The 20716-nt window shown below is 51.5% G+C and overlaps 1 protein-coding gene across 1 annotated transcript in view; it reads left to right on the forward strand.

Annotated features, from left to right (window-relative positions):
• Positions 1–4673: 4673 nt before the first annotated feature.
• HNF4A (hepatocyte nuclear factor 4 alpha) overlaps positions 4674–20716 on the forward strand; it is a 79496-nt gene continuing 63453 nt past the window's right edge. Inside the window, exon 1 of the mRNA XM_075901253.2 lies at positions 4674–4824. Coding sequence (XP_075757368.2) covers positions 4776–4824 — 49 coding nt within the window. The 5' untranslated portion in view covers positions 4674–4775. The remainder of the gene's footprint in view (positions 4825–20716) is intronic.

Genomic DNA, 20716 nt, shown 5'->3' on the forward strand with positions numbered 1-20716 from the left:
CTGAAAAGGGTGTGGATCATACATTGAATCTGAGCCACCATGTTACAAAAAAGACAAATCATTCTGGGGGTGTATTAATAGGCATGTCGTATGCAAGTCATGGAAGGTCATTTTCCCTCTCTACTCAGTATTGGTGAGTTCTTCGCTGACGCAGGATGTCCAGTTCTGGGTGCTGCACTTTAGGAAAGATGGGGACAAACTGGAAAGAGTCCAGAGGAGAGCAACAACAGTGATCAAAGGGTTTAGAAAACCTGACCTTTGAGGAAAAGTTAAAAATTGGGCATGTTTAGTCCTGAAAGCTACTCAGACTAAGTGGGGACTTGATAACCCTCTGGGTGTTCAGGGCTGTTATAAAGAGGGCTGTGATCAATTGTTCTCCATGTCTGCTGACAGTAAGACAAGAAATTAGGAGCTTTAGCTGCAGCAAGGGAGATTTACGTTAGATATTAGGAAAAGTTTTCTAACTATTGGGGTTATGTGAGCTCTGAAAAATAGGCTTTCAAGGGAGATTGTGGACTCCCCATCTTTAGAGTTTTTTAAGGTGGGTAAACAAACTCATGTTGGGGATGATCTAGGTTTACTTGATCCTGCCTCAGCACAGGGGGTTGGACTTGCTGATTTCTCCACGGCCCTTGCAGCCCACATTTCTGTGACTCTATGGGTGGGAGTGAAGGAGCCAGACAGTCTAGCAAGGAAGAGTTCCCCTGTCCTGGGAGCATGGAGTGACTCAACCATCCGAGAGCTGGGCACATGGAGGAGTCAGGAGCCAGCCAGGAGTGCAATGCTGGCAGGGACTCCAATGGCACATTGCATGAACCCACTGGCCTATCCACTTGGCAATGCGAGGGCCAACCCTAGGCTATCAGTGCAATGAGTGTGTCTCAACCAGTGATCAGCGAAGGCCTCTCCTCTGCACACATGCGTGGCTAGCAGCGAGTGACTCTTCCATGTCTCCCGAGTCGCTGTGCAACAACTTCAGGCCGAAGGAAAAGTGTCAGGGCAGTGGCCACGGAGGGACAGATAATGGTGTTAGGCAGCAAACAAAGGGCAGAGCCTCTTTTATCCACCGGGACAATAGAAAGATTCAGCCCAGCCGGCGGAGGGCTCAGCAGAGTCCGGCTTGCTCTGGAGGTTGTGAGGAAACCCTCCTGTCAGTTCTTTGATGCATGATAAGCCAGCCAGACCCTATGGCTGGAGCATAGCATCTGGTTTCCCCCTTTCCCCACTGGACCAGGAAAGCCCAGCAGGAGCATTTCTGGCCACCAGCCCGCTCCCCTCGTGCTTCTGGCCTGAAGAAAGGGAAGGAAAGGGGGGAAGTAATGCAAAGCAAAGACGGTAAAAGAGAGACTGTACCAACTCTTCCCCCTAAACTGCAGCCCCACAGCCTCCATATCATACCCCTGACCTCCTATTGGGGGGACCTGCCCATCACACAGGCCAGCCTCTGGGCTGCAGGAGACACCCTCTCTCCTAGTAGAGCAGGTATGGGCAAAAGGGCTTCCACGCACTGCATCCGGCCCCGCAAGGGGGTTGATCCGGCCCGCGGAGGCTCTGCTGCTCCCCAGCCCTCAGGCCAATCAGTGCCTGGAGCCGGGGGAGTGTGTGAAGCTTCCTCCCGCCCTGCGAGAAGCTCTTCGAAATACTGCGCGCTGCTCACAGAACAGGAGACATCACACGCTCCCCCACCCCCAAGTCCTGATTGGCCTGGGGACAGGAGGAGCATGCGAAGTTCCCTCCCCTCCCCCAGCCCTGTGAGGGGCGGATAACACTTCAAAGTGCCATACACTTGTGCATGGCAGGAGCAGGGCAAGGGAAGTTTTGCACAGTCCCCCCGCCCCCAGGCCAATCAGGGCCTGGGGGCGGGGGAGGGTATGAAGCCTCTTCCCGCCCTGCCGGGGGCATGGGTGCCTAGTGGGATGGGGAGGCAAAGGGGATCCCCCACCCCTTCTGGATTAGGCCCCGCCCCTTCCAGGGTGGTCCAGGGACACTTCAAAAATTTTTGAAGTGGCCTCCAGCCAAAAATTATTGCCCACCCCTGTAGTAGATGGAGGCACTCCACCCCATCCACCCCTCCCTCACCTGCAGAGGCCTCCATAGGAGGCCCATCAGAATCATAGATTCATAGAACCATAGAGCTGGAAGAGACCTCAGAAGGTCATCAAGTCCAGCCCCCTGCTCTAGATAGGACCAATCCCAACTAAATCAACACGGCCAGGGCTTTGTCAAGCCGAGACTTAAACACCTCTAGGGATGGAGACTCCACTACTTCCCTAGGTAACCCATTCCAGGATCAGATGCTCCTGCCCCAAATTCAAAGGCCACTCTAGCATTCCCCTGGCCTCAAACTACAGGTCCCCCCCCCCCACGGCAGACACATTGCCCCCCAAACTGGCGGTCTCGCCCCCCTCCCACACCTTGCTCCAGGCTGTGCGGGCCCTTCCATCATTCCCCTCCAATAGCTAGCACAGAGAGAGGTGGACAGCAAACAGTTTCTCCTTTTTGCTGGTCCCTCCTAGCCTTTACAGCCCTGGGGCTCTCTCTTCCCATCCAGGGAGAACATGGCATCAAAACCACTGATAGTCATTAACTCGGGACAAGAACATGTCACGCCGTGTGGCTTAGCAGGACCCCAGAGCTCCGCAGGACTCCGGGGCTTCTGACAGGCCCCATCTCTCTATCCCCCCTCTGTTCCAACCGCCTCCCCAGCTCCACTGTGCCCCCCGTGTTCCTGGCACCTCGGGCAGGAGTACTGCAAGATTTCTGAGGCTGAAGTTCCCTGAACGCTCTAGCCTCAGGCTGTGGTTAAGCAGGCCTAGGTGGAGTTGAGATGCTCCAATCCCGCCCAGTGCAAGCGCTGTGAATGCTCGGTTTGGCTTGCTGGAGCCCTCGGTTTAAGCAGGGTGCTTATGCCATGCTCATGGTGCTTTGCAGGGGCTCTCTGGGTCATCTCCATTGGTCAGCTCAAAGCTCTGACTACCAAAGCTGAGGAGTAGGAAGGGAAGCCCATGGGGACCCTTGGTGCCTGGCATAGGGCAGCTGTGGGGCTCTGGTGCTCTGGAGTGCTGGGGATACACCGCTGAGCAGAAAGCTGCTGGTGGTACGTACTGATCAGAGATCATGCTGTTGTTTTCTACAGGGTGAGCACTTACCACTCTAGCTTGCCATTTTACATTGTGGGGAGTGGGGGGGATGGACTGAATCCTTTATGTGCAAGCTGATTGCTTTCTTAACTCAAGCCTGGCCTCCCCAGCTCCCCCACAGCATCTCAGCACCACCAACAGCCCCTAGCCTGATGGTTTTGGTGCAGCTAGATAGCCTGGCCCGGTGATGCACCCATGAAAGATTACTTGGATGCAGCACACTCAACCTACCTCTCCCCAGGTGCCAAGCAAGGCACTTCTGTGTAGAACAGGGGGGCGTATCCTAGGGGCTCTGCTAGGAGCCCAGACACTGCACCCACAGACCAGGTGATGCAAAGTGCCTGGCAACCGTTGACAAGGTGCAGCCCAAGGTCGAGTGTGCTCCAGTCAGCGGCGGTGAGAATGTGCACCTGTGGATTACAAAGTGCTGCGCGCTGAGAGAACTTCCTGGTCTCTGTGAGGGAATACACAGGAAGTCTGGGCCTTGAAGCTGGGAGCAGGAGGCAAAGAAAGAGGGGGTGGTTGACTCCTACTTGGTTCCTGGTGGCTTGGCTGAGGGAGACTGGTGGGGGGTGTTAGAAGGGGAGTACCTGCAGGGGCCAATGCAGAGCATGTTGGGGAACCTCAGCCTGGTCCCCCATGTTGTGTAAAAGCCACAGAGCAGGCTCCTCTTATCACAAGCCAGCCCCTCCCGGTAGAGAGTGCCCCTCTGTCACACTGATCATGCAGTCTGTCCTCTCCGTAACTGAACTGGGATTTTTACCTCCAGTTTCCACCTCCCGTTGGTGGCTACTGATTCTGTATTTGGGGAGAGTCTGACTAAAAGTTGCATATTTCTCTGCTTGAGGATAACCTGCTAATGGGAGATGTGGGAGATGTGATTGGATTTGCACACACATGCCGATATACACCTCCATATGCAAACACACACTCATATGCAGGGCATGCATAGGACACGCATCTTGCACCGCCCCGCATAAACGCACCTGCGGGCCTATGCATATTCACCCCTGCTCAAATGCAAATACAAGTGAGCATATGTACCCCTGGTCCCCAATGCACACATGCCCCGGCATGTGTCCCTGAGCACACGTGCATGTGGCGTGCACAGTCTCACCCGTGTACACAGACACCGAGCCTTTGTTGTCTCTCTTTGTTTGGCAATGGCAATAAAAAGTGTTGTATCTCAGAGCTGTGAGGCTGGCTTGGTTCGCCCCTCCCTTCGTCTTTCAGAGCTCTCAGCCTGCAGGACTCTGCCATCAGCCCACTTTTCCCCCATGGCCGGTGAGAGTAAAGCACAAACAGCCCTAGCGCTGGGGTCAGCCTGGCGCAAGTGGGAGCCCCAAAAGTCAGCAATAAAAGCCATGTTTGAGTTTCTAGCTTGGCAGCAGTTACTATAGCTACAGTGGCAGCACCTTGCAGCTTGGTTTCCATAAGAGCTTGGTTACTATTTAACATCTCCACCCACATTAGCCCTGATTAAGTGAATCAATAAGATAACAGGAGAGGCAGGTTTCCTCGCCCTCCCTCTCCGCCACCCCTCCTGCCTTCACCCTGCTCCTTGTACATATATTTATTATTTTACACATTCTCAGTTGTCTGCCCCAGGGTGCCTATAGAAATACTCGACAAGACATGGTCAATGTAATCGCCCAGCTAAGCGCTAAGATGGAAGCTTCATACGGTGAGTTGTGGGTTACCCTCTTCCTTGCTGTGCCTCTTGGCTCCAGGCAGATGTTGCGAGTGGGAACGCATGTCCGGGAAGGTAGAAGGCTATGGGCTGGCAGCGTGTGCAGCGGTTACACTGCTGGGGCCTGATCCTTAGGGCTTTGCTCAGGCAAATTCCCACTGATTTGAAGAAGAGTTTTGCCTGAGTGAGGACCTTCAGGATTTGGCCCATCATAGATGAAGATTTGGGGGGCAGGGGAAGGTATCCAAGCCAGGAAAGTGGCATGGAGGAATGGAGCAGGGTTCTTTCTGGATTTCTCTTCCCCCTGCTTTGCGTGAGGGATCTGCCAGTCTCGCGCTCGGAGCAGTGCAGCCTCGCCGGAGCTGTGCTCGGGACGACGGGGATTCTGTCTGTCGGCCCCGCTGATGTGACGTGTCCATTTCACCAGTGGGAAAACAAATCAAAGTGAAAGCCAGGCCTTGTCATGGTCTGTGCAGAGCGCGGGTGATGCATGGCAGGTCAGTCACAGCACAGGCTTTCGTCACCACGAGGCCTGGCTTTCCCGATAACAATCAGAGATGGCTGGCCATTGAGGGGGCTGGTTTGTGAGAACGGCACAATGAGAGGATTCCAGGTGGCAGGCTGAGCCCTCAAGCAGAAAACGGCCTGACCGAGGCACACGCTGGCAGGTGTGCTATTGGTTAGGAACACCTGGGTTCTGTAGGAGGTGCCCTCGGTGTCCCTGCATGGCACTGAGGTGTGACCCGACTTGTGCACCCAGAGCAGTTAGGAATGAGCAAGGCAATTCCGTACCAGAAGACAGTTTTGCTGTGCCAGATGTTAAATGCTCAGAGCTTCCCATTAACTAGGGGGTGATGGCTGCTTTCCCCCTTTGGATGCTGGTATTATTATCATTCTCCCTGTTTGACCTAAGCAATGTAGTCAAAATGCAGAGTCCCCTGGATTGTTTGCATTAGAACAGGGGTTCTCAAACGTTTTGGCCTGCAGCCCACCCTGCTCGGAACAAACCTTTCCGCGGACTACTAGCCAACCACCCATGATGACAAAATGGGGGCAGGGTGGGTGAGGGCTGCAGGGGAGGGGGAATCCTGAGCCTGTGGCCCACCTTGAGACTGTCGCAGACCTCTAGCGGTACTCGGGCCACACTTTGAGAACCGCTGCATTAGGAAAAATTGCTGTTGGAATCAAGAATTTCTTTGGTGCAATACTGTTTATTTACAAAGAATGTACAAAGTTCTGCTCCCCTGAACACAGCAGGAGCCAAATAACAGGAGACAGTTCTTTACTCACAGTTCCAAGCCTCAGGTTCAAGACAGCCCTCTGCCCAAAAGCTCTTCTCTCTTTGCTCTTTCTCAGGAGCCTGCTTTCTGCTCCTTCAGCCAGCTTCCCTGGTGTTTCTCGCTGCTTCTCTCCCACAGAGACACACACACTGCTCCGCTAGCCCCTGTGTTTGCTATATCCGTTTCTAGGGTAACCCCTTGGGCCATATGGTTCAGCTTCTACTCAAGCCAAGTGGAGGATCCTATTAACTCAGCTATCTACAAAGGAGCGCAATTGCTTTCTACGTTTATCCTGAAGAAAAGACAGCTCTTACATCCACCAGCTTCCCTGAGGTTTGACACTATTCATTTGTGATGCAGCAGGGCCTAAGGGGGCATAGTGTTTCTTGGGTCCATTTAGTCATCCTGCTTGTGCCTTGTGGCTGCATGCTGATGAATGAAGTCCTCTGAGCTGGCTGGACGCTGGCTCTGTCCCTCCCCAGTGTGTCCCTGCTCTGTGGGAAAGCAGAAACTTCCAGAGCTGCTCAGTCTGACACCTTGTGTCTGCCCTGCAGTCACTATGGGTGTGTCTAGACTACATGCCTCCTTCGACGGAGGCATGTAGATTAGCCAGATCGGAAGAGGGAAATGAAGCCGCGATTAAAATAATCGCGGCTTCATTTAAATTTAAATGGCTGCCCCGATCTGCCGATCAGCTGTTTGTCGGCAGATCGGGGGAGTCTGGACGCGATGCCCCGACAAAGAAGCCTTTCTTCATCGACACAGGTAAGCCTGGTTTCACGAGGCTTACCTGTGTCGATGAAGAAAGGCTTCTTTGTCGGGGCATCGCGTCCAGACTCCCCCGATCTGCCGACAAACAGCTGATCGGCAGATCGGGGCAGCCATTTAAATTTAAATGAAGCCGCGATTATTTTAATCGCGGCTTCATTTCCCTCTTCCGATCTGGCTAATCTACATGCCTCCGTCGAAGGAGGCATGTAGTCTAGACACACCCTATGAGACACAAAGAGCCAGTGCACACTGGCATGGGGTCATTTAAGATGCCCATTTGCCAATAAATCCCCAGAAGCTATTTGTCCAGGTGGGATGTTGAGCACTTTCGGCCAGCCTAGAATGGATGACAAGACGATCACTTACCAGACAGGTTTTCCATAGACATGCACAGACGTCTCGCTAGGAGCCCGTCTTTGGACCATGTCCTGAGTCGGCGCAAATCAGTGTCACCCTGTTTGCTTCATGGAGCTATGCCAGCTAAGGATCTGGCCTATTGAGACTTTGCCTCCAGGCTAAGCTAAACACCATGGCTGTGTCTACACTGGCATGAATTTCCGGAAATGCTCAAAACGAAATACTATTCCGTTTTCAGTTTTTCCGGAAAAGGAGCGTCTACATTGGCAGGCTGCTTTTCTGGAAAAGCCCTTTTTCCGGAAAAGCGTCTGTGTCCAATGTAGACGCGCTTTTCCGGAAAAGAGCCCCGATCACCATTTTCGTGATCGGGGCTTTTTTCCGGAAAAGACTACTGGGCTGTATACACTGGCCCCTTTCCGGAACAGTGTTCCGGAATAAGGACTTATGCCCGAGCAGGAGCAGAATACTTTTTCTGGAATAGCGGCTGATTTTGTACAGTAGAGCGTTGTTGCTTTTCCGGAAATTCAAGGGCCAGTGTAGACAGCTCACAGCTTATTCCGGAAAAGCGGCTGATTTTCCAGAATAAGTGGCCCACTGTAGACACAGCCCTCCAGTAAGATTTGACTGTGAGTATCCAAGAAGTCCTTTCCCTCCTCTAACAGCTATGGCTCTGTAAAATCAGCTGGGCTTTTTGCACATTGAAAACTACAACCAGACTGCAAGGCACATACATGATACTCAACAGGCAGACACGCTGTTACAGACCAGTCCCTCCAACCTGTACTTTGGGAGATGTCTTCAGTTCTCCTGTATCCACCTTCAGGCAATTTTATCCTGCCACCTGCTCCTCGTGAATGGATCCACCCCACCCCCCCTCTGTTTTATCTAGCAGGGATGAAGCTGTGTGTGTGTCTAGCTGCAGAAAGGGAAGGATGAGGGTGATTCTCCCACTGAGCAGATAGCCATGTCTGGGAAGCTTGAAGGTGCAAGATACCCCTTGTTTGGGTCTCCCTGCACTCGAAATGTTTGTGACGTGCATCTGGCTTGGAGTGCAGAGCTCACTCCCCCGCAATAATGAGCAAGTTTTTGCCTTCAGTCTCACTTGATTGATACTACTGCAAATGGCTGAATGATCTGTTAACTCACTTAGGGTATGTCTGGACTACATGCCTTTGGCGACAGAGGCATGTGGATTAGGCTACCCGGCATAGGAAAATGAAGCGGCGATTTAAATAATCGCCGCTTCATTTAAATTAAAATGGCTGCCGCGCTGAGCCAATCAGCTGTTTGCCAGCTCAGCGCGCTAGTCTGGACGCTCCACAGTCGACATTAAAGGCATTTGTCGACCGCCCCGTTATGCCTCGTGGGATGAGGTTTACCGGGGTGGTCTACAAATGCCTTTAATGTCAACCGCGGAGCGTCCAGACTAGCGCGCTGAGCCGACAAACAGCTGATCGGCACAGCGCGGCAGCCATTTTAATTTAAATGAAGCGGCAATTATTTAAATCACCGCTTCATTTTCCTGTGCCGGGTAGCCTAATCCACATGCCTCTGTCGCCAAAGGCATGTAGTGTAGACATACCCTTATTGATAAAGTCACTATGTCCCCTTCCATCTGACTTTAACATGAGCGCCGGTTCTCCAGCCTCAAACATAGTGAAGATTTACTGAGAACTTTTAAACAAGCTGAGTCAAATATTTCTCCAGCTAATTTCCTCCCAGAGTCCAGCCCTGATCAAAAGACAACGAGAGGCAAGGAGAGCTGTCAGGCTGCGTGCAGGACACATGTGGGAGGAGAGCGCTTCCCTATCAGCTAGACTTGGGAAGAATTGCTCCACATCCCACCTGCGGAGCTGGTCTCCCCATCTTCTTTCATGGATAAACAACAGAGAGCTCGCAACAGACACTCTCTGTTTGATAGTCTGTCCCAGGAAAGACCTGCCAAGTCTAGCTGTGTCTGAAGCCTTTGGGGAAAAAACAACAAAAAAGGAGCCTCCGAGACCAAAGCAAGACGAGTCACTGACCGCTGGCAGAAGGAGGGAAGCCCTGGTAAACAATTAGGTTAAAAAGTTATCCAAATACAAGTGGAGGAAAATTTGGCTGAGAACAGGGACTCAAGGCGTGTCTGGAAGAAATGGAGTTTGAGGAAAAGATTCTACAGAGAAAAGCTGGAATCTTAGTTCAGTACGGATACAGTTCGACTGGAGCTTTGGGCTAGCCAAATAGCTAGCTAGCTAGTATTCAAGTGGTGCAAAGTGCACAGGAGTTGTCCCAAAATAGCCATTGAAGAATTTCCCATGGGCACGGGAACTCCTTCCTGGTGTCATAGCTGCCTGCTAGTAGATGGGGGAAGAACCAAACCAGTCCAGCCAAGGCCATTGCTTTGTATTTTTCCTCACACGACAGTAATTGTTATCACTGCTATCAGGCCTGCTGATGGGGATAGGGGGGCAAAAGGGAGCAACTGACCCAGGACACAGTGATTCAAAGGGGCCGGGGGCGCCTGGCCACTACTGCAGCAGCAGCTGGAGCTCCAGATCCTCTAAATCACCAAGGAAGCCCCGCGCATACACTGCCGAGTCCAGCCAATGCTGGCAGGGCACTGTCTGGGCGCTGCCTCAGCCCCACCCCTTCTCGGTGCGCAGTCGCCCCTCCCTCCACCTTGCCCAGGGGCTCGGCCTGTCAGCATTTCTCCGTCCTAGTTGTAGATGTGGGCTAGTGGTTAGAGAAGTGATCCACAAGAGGAGTCAGGAGACCTGGGGTCTGTTACTGATATTGCCACTGCTGAATTTGGTCATGCCGCTCACTCTCTCCTGCCTCGGTTTCCCCATCTGTAACCTGGGTGGAATGGTAAGTGAAAAGCTGGGAGGCCCTTAGGTGAGAGGTGCTAGAGACATGCTAAGTATTGGAAGAGTTGATATTTGGGTCAAGGGGTTTATTTTCCTTATGCCACAGTGGAGGAAAGGAAGAGCAAAGGGCTAATGATGTTGGCAATTACCCCATTGGCATGTGCTGACTCAGTAACTGTCCACGCAGAACAGGCAAACAATTGCACCGGAAGCTGTGCACCTACATTTAAGAAAAAGTTGCTAGTATGATTATGTTTGAGCGTGTGAGTGACATTATGGCAGCGCCCTGAGTTCAGGATGAAGATCCAGGCCATCAGGAACTCTACAGATACAGGGGTAGATTTGCTTTCTGCCCCCGATTGCTTACCAGCAGTATCTTTGTTCATTGCAAAGAGTCAGCTGTCAAATTGGGAACGAGCACACTAAGGGTATGTCTAGACTACAGGGTTTTGTCGACAGAAGTTTTGTCGGCAGATACTGTCGACAAAGCTTCTGTTGACAAAGAGCATCTAGACTACATCCAGTTCTGTCGACAAAGCAAGCCGCTTTGTCGACATAACAGAGTGGACGCAAAGGACAGTGTAGATGCAATAATGCCTTATAGCGACAGAACTCAGAACATTATGTCGACATAACTCAAAGGCAGTGTGGACGCAGGTATAGTTTTGTCAACAAAAGTCCACTTTTGTTGACAAAACCCTGTAGTCTAGACTACAGGGTTTTTTCGAAAAAACTTCACCTGTGTCTACACTGCCGCCACGTTCTTTCAAAAGTAAATCGAAAGAGCGCGGCAGTTCTTTCAACAGTGGAAAACTTTATTTTATGAGGAAGAATGCCTTTTTTCGAAAGTGCACTTTTGAAAAAAGGCACTATGTAATGCAAACTGCTTTTCGAAAGAGAGCATCCAGACTGTCTGGGTGCTCTCTTTTGAAAAAGCGGCTTGCTTTTTTGAAATACTGGTTGTAGTCTAGCTGCTCTTTTTCGAAAGAAGCTCTTTTGAAAGTATCTCTCGAAAAAGCCTCTTTCAAAAGAGGCTTGCAGTCTAGACGTAGCCTAAGTCAGTGAGTCCGGGACAGGATTTACCTTCCAGATAACAGCTGACAGATAACAGGGTTTCCTGCTACATCAAGGAATAAACAAAGCTACTGAAACACTAAACAAAGGGTAGTTCTTTACTGTAGCTGCCCTGGATCTACTCCATGCTGTCCCTTGGAGCTCAGAGGCTCTTTATTCATGAAAACATCCCCCTTGTAGGAGGAAATGCCTGGGTGATGAAGCTGAGGACCATGCAGTGCCTCTGTCCAGTGACCTAGGGAGAACTCACTCACTGCATGTGTAGAGTGCGTGGAGAGCTTGAGATGAAAAGCGGGGTGGGCGCAGCTTTGTAGCAATGCAGCTGAGGATGGTGACACTGTCGTGTGCTGAGCTCGATCTACATAACTCCATAGCATTTTTATAAGGGGGTGAAAGAGCCATGTGTCATGATTCATACCTTGTGCTGAGGGCCAGCATGAAGCCTGTGCAGCATTTAAAGTCCCATCTCAGGCTTACTTTGAGGTCTGTAAGAGGAGAGGGTTTCACCCTGAATCAGAAGCAATATTTTTTATTCTACTAGTGTCTGTTTTTAAGAACATAAGAACGGCCAGACTGGGTCAGACCAAAGGTCCATCTAGCCCAGTGTCCTGCCTTCTGACAGTGGTCAATGCCAGATGCCCCAGAGGGAATGAACAGAACTAGGGTATCATCAAGAGATCCCTCCCCTGTCGCTCATTCCCAGCTGCTGCTAAACAGAGACTAGGGACACCATCCCTGCCCAGCGAGTCCCAGTGATTTCCATTTAGAAGCAACAGCACAAAGTTGGTGGACAATGTGGCTGTGTTGATGGAAGTCCTAGTCAAATAGCTCTTTAGCTATAAACATACTAGCACACAGCGTCTTTCCGAATGGTGGTTCCTCCATGCAGTTTTATTCTTTATATATAGTTTAGAGATTTGTACATCTGTCTGTCTGTGAGTCTGTCTGTTCAAGAACTCCTCCTAAACGGTATGCCACTTCCTCGTCGCTTAACTCAAAGCAAGGTCAGGGTTTGATTGTACCAGGAAAATGGGATGTGCCTGGAATTTGATTGTTTTCCATCACATGGAAAGGGCTGAGTGGAGGGATGCAATACTGCACAGTGACCACTGGGGACAACTGCACCAGAAAGGGAGTGGCCAGTGGCTGGCCCAGGTAAGTGGACCCCCTTGTTTCAAACCCTTCCTCTGGTCCTCAGCCCCAGTGCTGGACTGGAGTGGGGAGAAAAGTCCCAGAAGCACTGCCAGAGCCAGGCAGTACTGCCCCACCCCCTTCCCCATGGGAGCCATAGTCTGCACCCCCTAGGACCGCGCTGGACCCGGCCTGTGCAGCCCTCCCCCTACATTCCTGGACCAGGCCCAAGGAGCACCAGCAGGAGGCCTCCACAGCCGACTCCCCTTTGGTTCCCTGGCCCTAAGCACTGGCAGGAGGCCTGTGCGACCTCCCCAGGCTGGACCTGAGCAACACTAGGTACATCTTCTAGTGATCGATACACAGGCCCTAGTACACTGGAACCTACCCTTCGGGACACAGGACAGCATAAGGCACAACAGCAGAACATACATTTGTATTGCAAATATTTCTGTCTCTCAACAGTTACATTTCCCTATCCCCTTGGTAACTGTCTGACGTCCACTGAGAGGCCTTGCTTGGACTGTAAGGCCCTGTACAGACTGGGGACTCTCTCTGCAAATGCCCCATCACTGGGGACACTACCTCAGCTTAGCAATTCTGGGACCTCTAGGTCAGCTGGATCCTTAGCTGCCAGCTTCATGTGACCCTGTTCATATCCACTGGGAGCCCATGTCCGACAGATGGCGGGGGAAAACCCAAGACCAATGGGGTCACTGATGATGCTTGTGGCTCTTTTTGTCACATTTGCTGGCAGCTAGTCTGGTGCAAGCCCAAGAAGACAAAACTCTCTGGGGGTCCCAGTAGGTCCTGTTGGGGTGCACATTCTCAGGAGGGAACAAAGGAAGCTCACACTGCTGCTGCTTAGCCTTGTTTATTTTGTGGCTAGACAGAGGGCTTCAGTCTGCATTACTTGCAGCTCAGCTGTGGTCTCAGGTCTCTAAATAAAACTCACAAGCTGGACCAGGCTGTGCTATTTGGTGCCCTGCCATATCCCAGCTGTCTTTGTGTTGGTGCAGTGAATACCCCGATAGGCACCTCTCAGTGTGTCTCTGTCAACCACGGTAACACTTAGAACTGGGCAAATACTAGGGAAAAAAGCCAGTGAATATTTGTGTTCAGGCTCCTTTTGTGTTTGCTTTCCTCAAATATTCTAGCAAACAAGCTTCCTTGCAAGAATGTCTGTGGAAAGAGCCAACGTTGCAGAATATTCACAGAAAGCAAATTTTAGGTTTGAACTTGATTCTAAATAATACCCTGTCACCCACATATCCCGTCAAACCAGCTTACATTTGGAGTATCAGTCCCTCTCGGGAACTGCTTATGCATAAGTTTCAGCTCAAGAACTAGACACAGAAATTATTCACCCAGCCATATAAATAATGATAAATTTAAGAATTTTTTGCAAAGATTAGAAGTGACTCCATTCAAAATGTTTGACTTAATGTGAATCACCATGGAAAGGGTCATCTGTGGGGAATAGACCCAGCAGCTCTGTGTCTAAAACCATGAGCCTCTACTGCTGGATTTGTAAACATCTCTGATTGGGGTAGCCGTTAGAGGAGGACAAAGAGCCACGGTGCTAGGGTGGGTCTGGCTACATCGAGGAGTACAAAACAATCACAGAGAGATAGGGAGGCGAAGTTCCATTCTGATACGCACAACGTCCTCCCAAACACCCCCATCACCACACACACACACACATCCACAGCAGCCAGACTTCCAAGCAGGTCTCACTGTGCTTCTGGGGTGGTTCTGAACAGTATCTGCCCCCAGCACCACGACGGGATGGGGAGTAGACATGTCCTCCTTCCCTTCTCCCTGAGCATTGTGTAAGCGACGTTCTCCTGCATCCGCTGTAAATAAGGCCACATGGTGCCTGCTTCAGGTTAATCCATAAATACGTACACAAATGGCACAGGAAGAACTTACACTTCGTAGCACTTGGTAATCTAGTGAGCCTAACTCTGTGAGCCTAACAGCAGTGCAAAAGAACAGAAGGTGACTGTCAGCTGGGTGCGAGGAAAATAACCAAGAGGACGACGAGGCCCAAATGTTCAGAATCATGCATGTGCCTGGGCCCAGAAGACATGTCTGTGCAAATACCCTGATGGTATGAGCAGCTACACTAAATCCTCACCCCAATGGCTAGCTACCCAGTTTGTTGGCCAGGTAGTCTCTACACCAGTGGTGGATGACCTGTGGTCCGTGGGCCCCATGTGTGGCCCATGAGACATTTGGTTTACTGTTGCTCATGCACAGGGCTTATAGATTCTGCTGGTTTCCATCCACTTAGGTTTCCTACCAGTGTCACTAAAGTAACAGGCATTTAAAGTGAGGGCACATGACATGAGGTGCATGCTGATTGCAGGCAACACTGTGAGCGCCGGGTGCTCCCACAGCATCCAGTCAAAGCGCTGCTACGGTTCAGTCGGCACGCCTCATGAGTCCTAGGTATGCCAGTGCAGTTAGCAAAACCACCCCATCCTGGAAGACAGTCTTGGTTATGACAATCTTGCGGCTAGGATTGCCAGGTGTCCGGTATTGACCCAGACCATCCAGTATTTTCAGCCTCTGTCTGGTAAAAAAATTTCAGAAAATACCGGACACCTAAAATGTCCGGTATTTTCTGATTTTTTTTCCCTGCCAGGGGGTGAAAATATCACTCACCTGGCAACCCTATGTCAGCAACCAGGCCCAGCCCCCGGACCTCCTCCTGGACCTCCTAGAACCCTCCCTCCGCCCATCCCCCCGCATATCTGGTTCCCAAGGGAGCTATCTTCGAGGTTGTATCAGGAAAACAAGATGGCCACCGGCAAAAAAGCCTCAAGCTTCAAAGGCATTTGCTTAATAACTCTCAGAGTCCTTTTTTTTTTGCTTAACAACTTTGGTCTACCCCTTTTTTTTCCTCAATAGAATTTTTTCCCTGGTTGGTTTTTTTTTTTTTTTTTTTTTTGGTGTGTGTGTATATGTGTGTGTGTTCGGTATTTTTGGTTAACTGTCTGGCAACCCTACTTGCGGCCCACTGCGATGAAGGAAGAAGGCCATTTGTGCAGCCCATTCCCTAGCGTAGGCTGCCCTTGTGTGGTCGACACAGAAGTGCTACAGCAGTGCAGTTGTGCCACTGTAGATATGGCCTAACCATGGAGAGCGAGGTTCTGGATCAGCCTTTCACTAGGAATGGTGAGGACAAACAACACCATGAGATTTCAGAGAAACTGGACCAATCTGTGGGTGCCATTGTATGACAGCATTGCTTGGGATGGGAAAAAACAGGACTCGGCAGTTTATTTCCAGCTTATGTCTTATGTTCCTAAAACCTCATGCTTCATGGTTTCATCTAGCTACCTGCATGGGTCAGGAAGGGATTCCCTCCCCCCATGTTTTCTGGGAGGGCTGAAATCTCCTTCCTGTGAAGCATATCAAGGGGTATGGCTACACTAGCCACCCTAGTTCGAACTAGGGTGGCTAATGTATTCATTCGAACTTGCAAATGAAGCCCGGGATTTAAATATCCCAGGCTTCATTTGCATGTTCCCGGGTGCTGCCATTTTTAAATGCCCGGTAGCTTGAACTACCTGCCCGTGACTACACGTGGCACGAGCTAGGTAGTTCGAATTAACACTCTTAATTCGAACTACTGTTAAACCTCCTGCAAAGAGGAATAACGGTAGTTCAAATTAAGAGTGTTAATTCGAACTACCTAGCCCATGCCGCGTGTAGCCGCAGGCAGGTAGTTCAAGCTACCGGGCATTTAAAAATGGCAGCACCCGGGAACATGTAAATGAAGCCTGGGATATTTAAATCCCGGGCTTCATTTGCAAGTTCGAATGACTACATTAGCCACCCAAGTTCGAACTAGGGTGGCTAGTGTAGCCATACCCAAGGATAGCCAAGGAAGATGGGACATTGGCCAGGTGGGCCAGGGATCTGAGGTGGCACTGAGCTTTACCTGTCTGCAGTGCTTGGCTGTCTGGTTCTCACTCACACGCTTAGGGTCTAACTGATGGTTGTACTTTGGGTAGGGAAAGAATTTTCCTCCAGGTCAGATGGGCAGTGACTTTGGGGATTTTCACTTTTCTCTGCAGCCTGCAGGTGCACATCACATGCCAGGTTTATCTGGGTGGATGACTCTATTTCCCTGTCATTGTGGCGGCTTCGGACACTGAAGCATCTTTGATCCACCAGTTTTCTACTAGGGATGAAAAGGCTGAGTCGGTTAACCGGTTGACCAGTAAGCATTCCCTTACTGGTATGCTTACTGGGGTACCCAGTTAGCCAGTACCCACGCCTGGCCACAGCAGCCTCCCAGCCCAACTGGGATGGAGCAGCCCCACGCCCCTGGCATGATGTAGCTGGCTCTGCCCAGCCCGGACACAGCCCGTGGCATACATGCCTGCAGCACTGTACCACAAATGGGGGCCTGCTCCAGCAGTCTCCACCTGCCCACAGTGTGGCAGGGGGTTAAATATTAGGGGGAGGAATAGTTCAGTGATTTGTACATTAGCTTGTTAAACCCAGAGTTGTGAGTTCAATTCTTGAGGGGGCCATTTAGGGATCTGGGGCAAATCTGTCAGGGATGGTGGTTGGTCCTACCATGAAGGCACAGCACTGGACTCAAGGTCCCTTCTAGCTCTATGAGATATGTTTAACCAGTTAACATACTACATGGGATTTTACATCCCTGTTCTCTGCCTGTGGCCCAGAGCAGTCTAGTATCCTGAGGGCTGCAATGCTTTGGTCTCATTTCCATTGCTGGGGTATTGCGAGGTTCCTGGAGCTGGACTGTGATAGGAGATTAGCCTTAACTCTCTGGCACTACTTGCTTGGAGGCGACAGGTACCTTTCACCTGCCTTCCGCACGGAAACCTTCCTGCAGCTGCAAATGGGTGTGTTCAAGGTTTTATAGCTGCCAGGCAAGGGGGAGGTGTTGGGGAGCCATCCACTCAGCTTGGCATGGACACTGCTCAGCAGAGCCAGTGTCAACAGAAGGCCTGGAGGAAGAAGGCAAAAGCCAAACACATGGGCCCTTCTCAGAACAAGAGCTGTAAAACCTGTGCAAACCTGACCAAGTGGCACGACACCCTTTTATATGTTCAGAATCAATAGTCGGGCCCGCTAAGAGTGTTTGTCGACACATAAACTACAACCACCACATCGGGGTTTATGACTCAAGGCCTGGAATCTGTAATGGAATTTGCAGAGCCCAGGTACCTACCTCCACATCTTGCTGTACTGCCGTTCTCCCAACGCCAGCCTGCAGCCTCTCTGCCATATGCTCTTAAGAGCCTTTTTAAAGGGCATTTGTTCCACTGCAACTCAAGTGCACTGATAAGCAGCCTGGGCTGCTCCCCACTCCCGCCCCCAATCAGGGGAGGTGTAGCCAGAGGATGGCCTGTGAAATTGGGTGTGCCAGCGCTTGTGACCAACAGTGTCATGCCCCTGGTTTCCGGATTGCTGAGTGAGTTCTGCCCCAAGTCCATATTATCCCAGCCACCCTCCTGAAATAAAAGTCCTAGCTCAGGAAGTGGATTCCATTCCAGTTAGCCTCACTTATGCACACTCAGCTAGTGGGAGATTGGATGGGGGCAGGGAGTGCTAATACTGGAGATCTGGGACACTGAAAAAAACACTAAAAGCTCCCGGCTTGATGCTGAGCCCACAGGGTTGATGGGGGGCAGCAGCAGATCCACCATGGGGCTCTGGGTCTTGGGGTACTGAGAAGACACCAGAACAGTAGAAAGGCCACCATTGGATAGGAGTGGAAGATGTAGCTGGGAGAGGGAGCAACAGCATGAACTCAGATTCCCCATATGAGGAGGAACCACTGTCATCATTTATGGGGTGGGGAACTTTTTCTGGGTCGGGGGTCACTGACCCACAGAAAAAACAGTCAGGGGCCACCCACAAGTGAGAAGCAAAAAAAACCAAAACCCCTCACTGACGTGGCTCCCGAATGAGGAGAAAGACACTCCCCACATCCCCACATCCCCCTCCCACACCAGAGCCTGGGGAGGCCCAGGCTAGTAGATTTTGTGTGCTCCCGCCCTACGGTGAGGCAGCGGGGGGGCTGGAGTGCCAGCATGGGCTCCCCAGTGCTGGGGGTGGAGGCCCTGAGCCTCGGGGGCCAGATCCAGGCAAGCCTAAAGTTCCCCACCCCTTATGAGGTTGCCCGGTAGGATTCCAGCCCCAGAACTCCCAGCTGCCTGCTCCGCACCCTGTGTCTGGGGACAGTTCTGCTGGCTCAGGACCTTCCTGCAGGGGAGCCACGTTTGAGCCTGTCAGGGAAAACTCCCGGTTGAACAAGGTGTTTCTGCGTGCAAGGCACGACATTTGAGTGCCGAGCACAAGGGAGAAGGTGCTGTCACAAGGGCAAGGGGTTACACGTGGGCCCCTCCTCTGGACCATATTCAAATACTTGACTACTGATGCATTTGTCCATCCTTTCACACCCAGGCAGGGGAGTGAAACAGTGTGGTCTGTGGCATGATCAGTCCCAGAGCTGAGCAGAGCTCCTGCATACCCATGCCCCCTCTGAGGACAGTGCGAGGCAAACAACAATTCTGGGGACTGACAGCAGGGCTGGGCTGGATTTATCTAGCTCCTCGCTGTTTTTCCCAAAGTTCTGCTAGAGACACTGCAGACCTGGACAAAGCCATGGAGACTCCCCCAAAGAGCTTCCAGTCCAGCCAGAGAGACAAGATGTGGGACCCCAAAACAGAGCTAGGGGAGATAGTAGACAAACCCAAGGCCTGGCCTGGCTACATCTATACAGCTGCTTCCCCTCTCCTTTGTGCAGGTGATGATCTGGGGTGAGGAGGGCAGCAAAGCAGGAGTGCAATGTGCTCCTGAGATCCTGGGGAGCAGACTGGCCCCTAGGGGCCTGTTCCGGCTGGGTATAAAGTGGAGAATCTCCACTGCTGCTCTGAATGCCTCTCAGAGCCACCTCCACAGTGCTGAGCATGAGGACACAGTATGCACCCGAGGGAAATACTTTGTTCAGATCCAGCTCTCCAGGCACATTAGCACCTATACCATTCCCCCAGCATTGCCTCTTTCTGGATCTCAACAGTTGTGTTTATCATAGACACCCAGGTGCACCTTGGGGCAGGGCCCAGCCTGACCTGGCACTGGGGCCCTCCCTAATAGGGTTGCCAGGTGTCCGGATTTCACCCGGACAGTCCGTTATTTCTGGCCTTTGTCCAGTAAAAAAAACAAAAACAGAAAATACCGAACAATGTAAAATGTGCGTCTGGCATGGACGGGGGGAAGTGAGGAGTGCGGGGAGTCTTAAAGGCGCAGTGACCTTTTTTTTGTTCTCCCGGGGTTTTTGGTTTTTTGCTCAACTTTCGTCTCCTTGGTTGTTGTTGCGTTTTTTTTTTTCCTCTCTTCTCAACCACGTTTTTTTCAGATTTTGGGTGAAAGCATCAGGCAAGCCTACTCCCACAGGAGAGCGACCTCCCTTCCCGCCCCCCCCTCCCACCTCGGTCTCTTATACATCCCCCTGCCACAATCATTGCATTCCTTTGTGGGAATGAGCAGGACACTCCTGTGAGCTGTTTAAACTTTAAAGACTTGCCAAGGGATCATTCCAGGGCCTTGGGAAGAACCAGCTTAAACTGCTGCAGGAGGCCACAGCAAGGGGCTAAGCTCCAGGAACAGTGATGTAGGAGCCATGAGAAGCCAGCATGTCCTTGGGTCATGGGGGGAGAAAGGCCATGGAGCCTATTTGAGTCCTGGGACAAGTGTCAGGAGCAGAGTAGGCCTTTCAGTCCCCCGGAGTTGGTGTGACAAGCGTTTCCTTTGGCCTCTGTCCTGGGAGATGCCATCAGCCCCTCCTTGCCCCATGCTCCATGTCAGACACATTCCAGATCTCAAAGCCCAACTCAAAATCGATCTGGCTTCACATTGATACTGTAGATTCAGTCTGAACAGGGCACAGAACTACCAAACTGCCCCATGTCGGTCAGAAAGTTGCTTTGAGTTTGGAGTTTGGGGGTAAATCCCAGGGGAGCAGGCGAGATTCCCATAGGGTGTGGGCTGAGTGGAGAAAGGAGATGTTAGGAGACCCTGCGCCAGCTGACTGGGTTTCAGTGGCTTCTGGTAACGGGGAAGCCTCTTTAGCAGCCAGAGCTCTGAAATCCCCATGCACAAGTACATGACCTCTCAGATTCAGCGACTGTCCAGTAGGAGATTAGTAGGCTCAGCAAATGGGGAAGTGAGCACCTCTGGAGATGCCCTGAGATGTAACATGGTTTAGGCTTGTGCCTGGAGTGGGGCATTTCCAGCAGCCCTGGCCCCATCCTGCTCTGGAAGGGATCATGCTAAGAGCAGGGACATTACAAAAGCTTTTGGGTAGGAGCAGTCAATCGATTGCCTTTGAAACACCTCCCCGCCCCGCCTAGGGTCTGGGTAACTTCCCTG

This window comes from Pelodiscus sinensis, chromosome 17 (genome assembly GCF_052426305.1).
Source record: "Pelodiscus sinensis isolate ZL-2025 chromosome 17, ASM5242630v1, whole genome shotgun sequence".
Classification (NCBI taxonomy): domain Eukaryota; kingdom Metazoa; phylum Chordata; order Testudines; family Trionychidae; genus Pelodiscus; species Pelodiscus sinensis.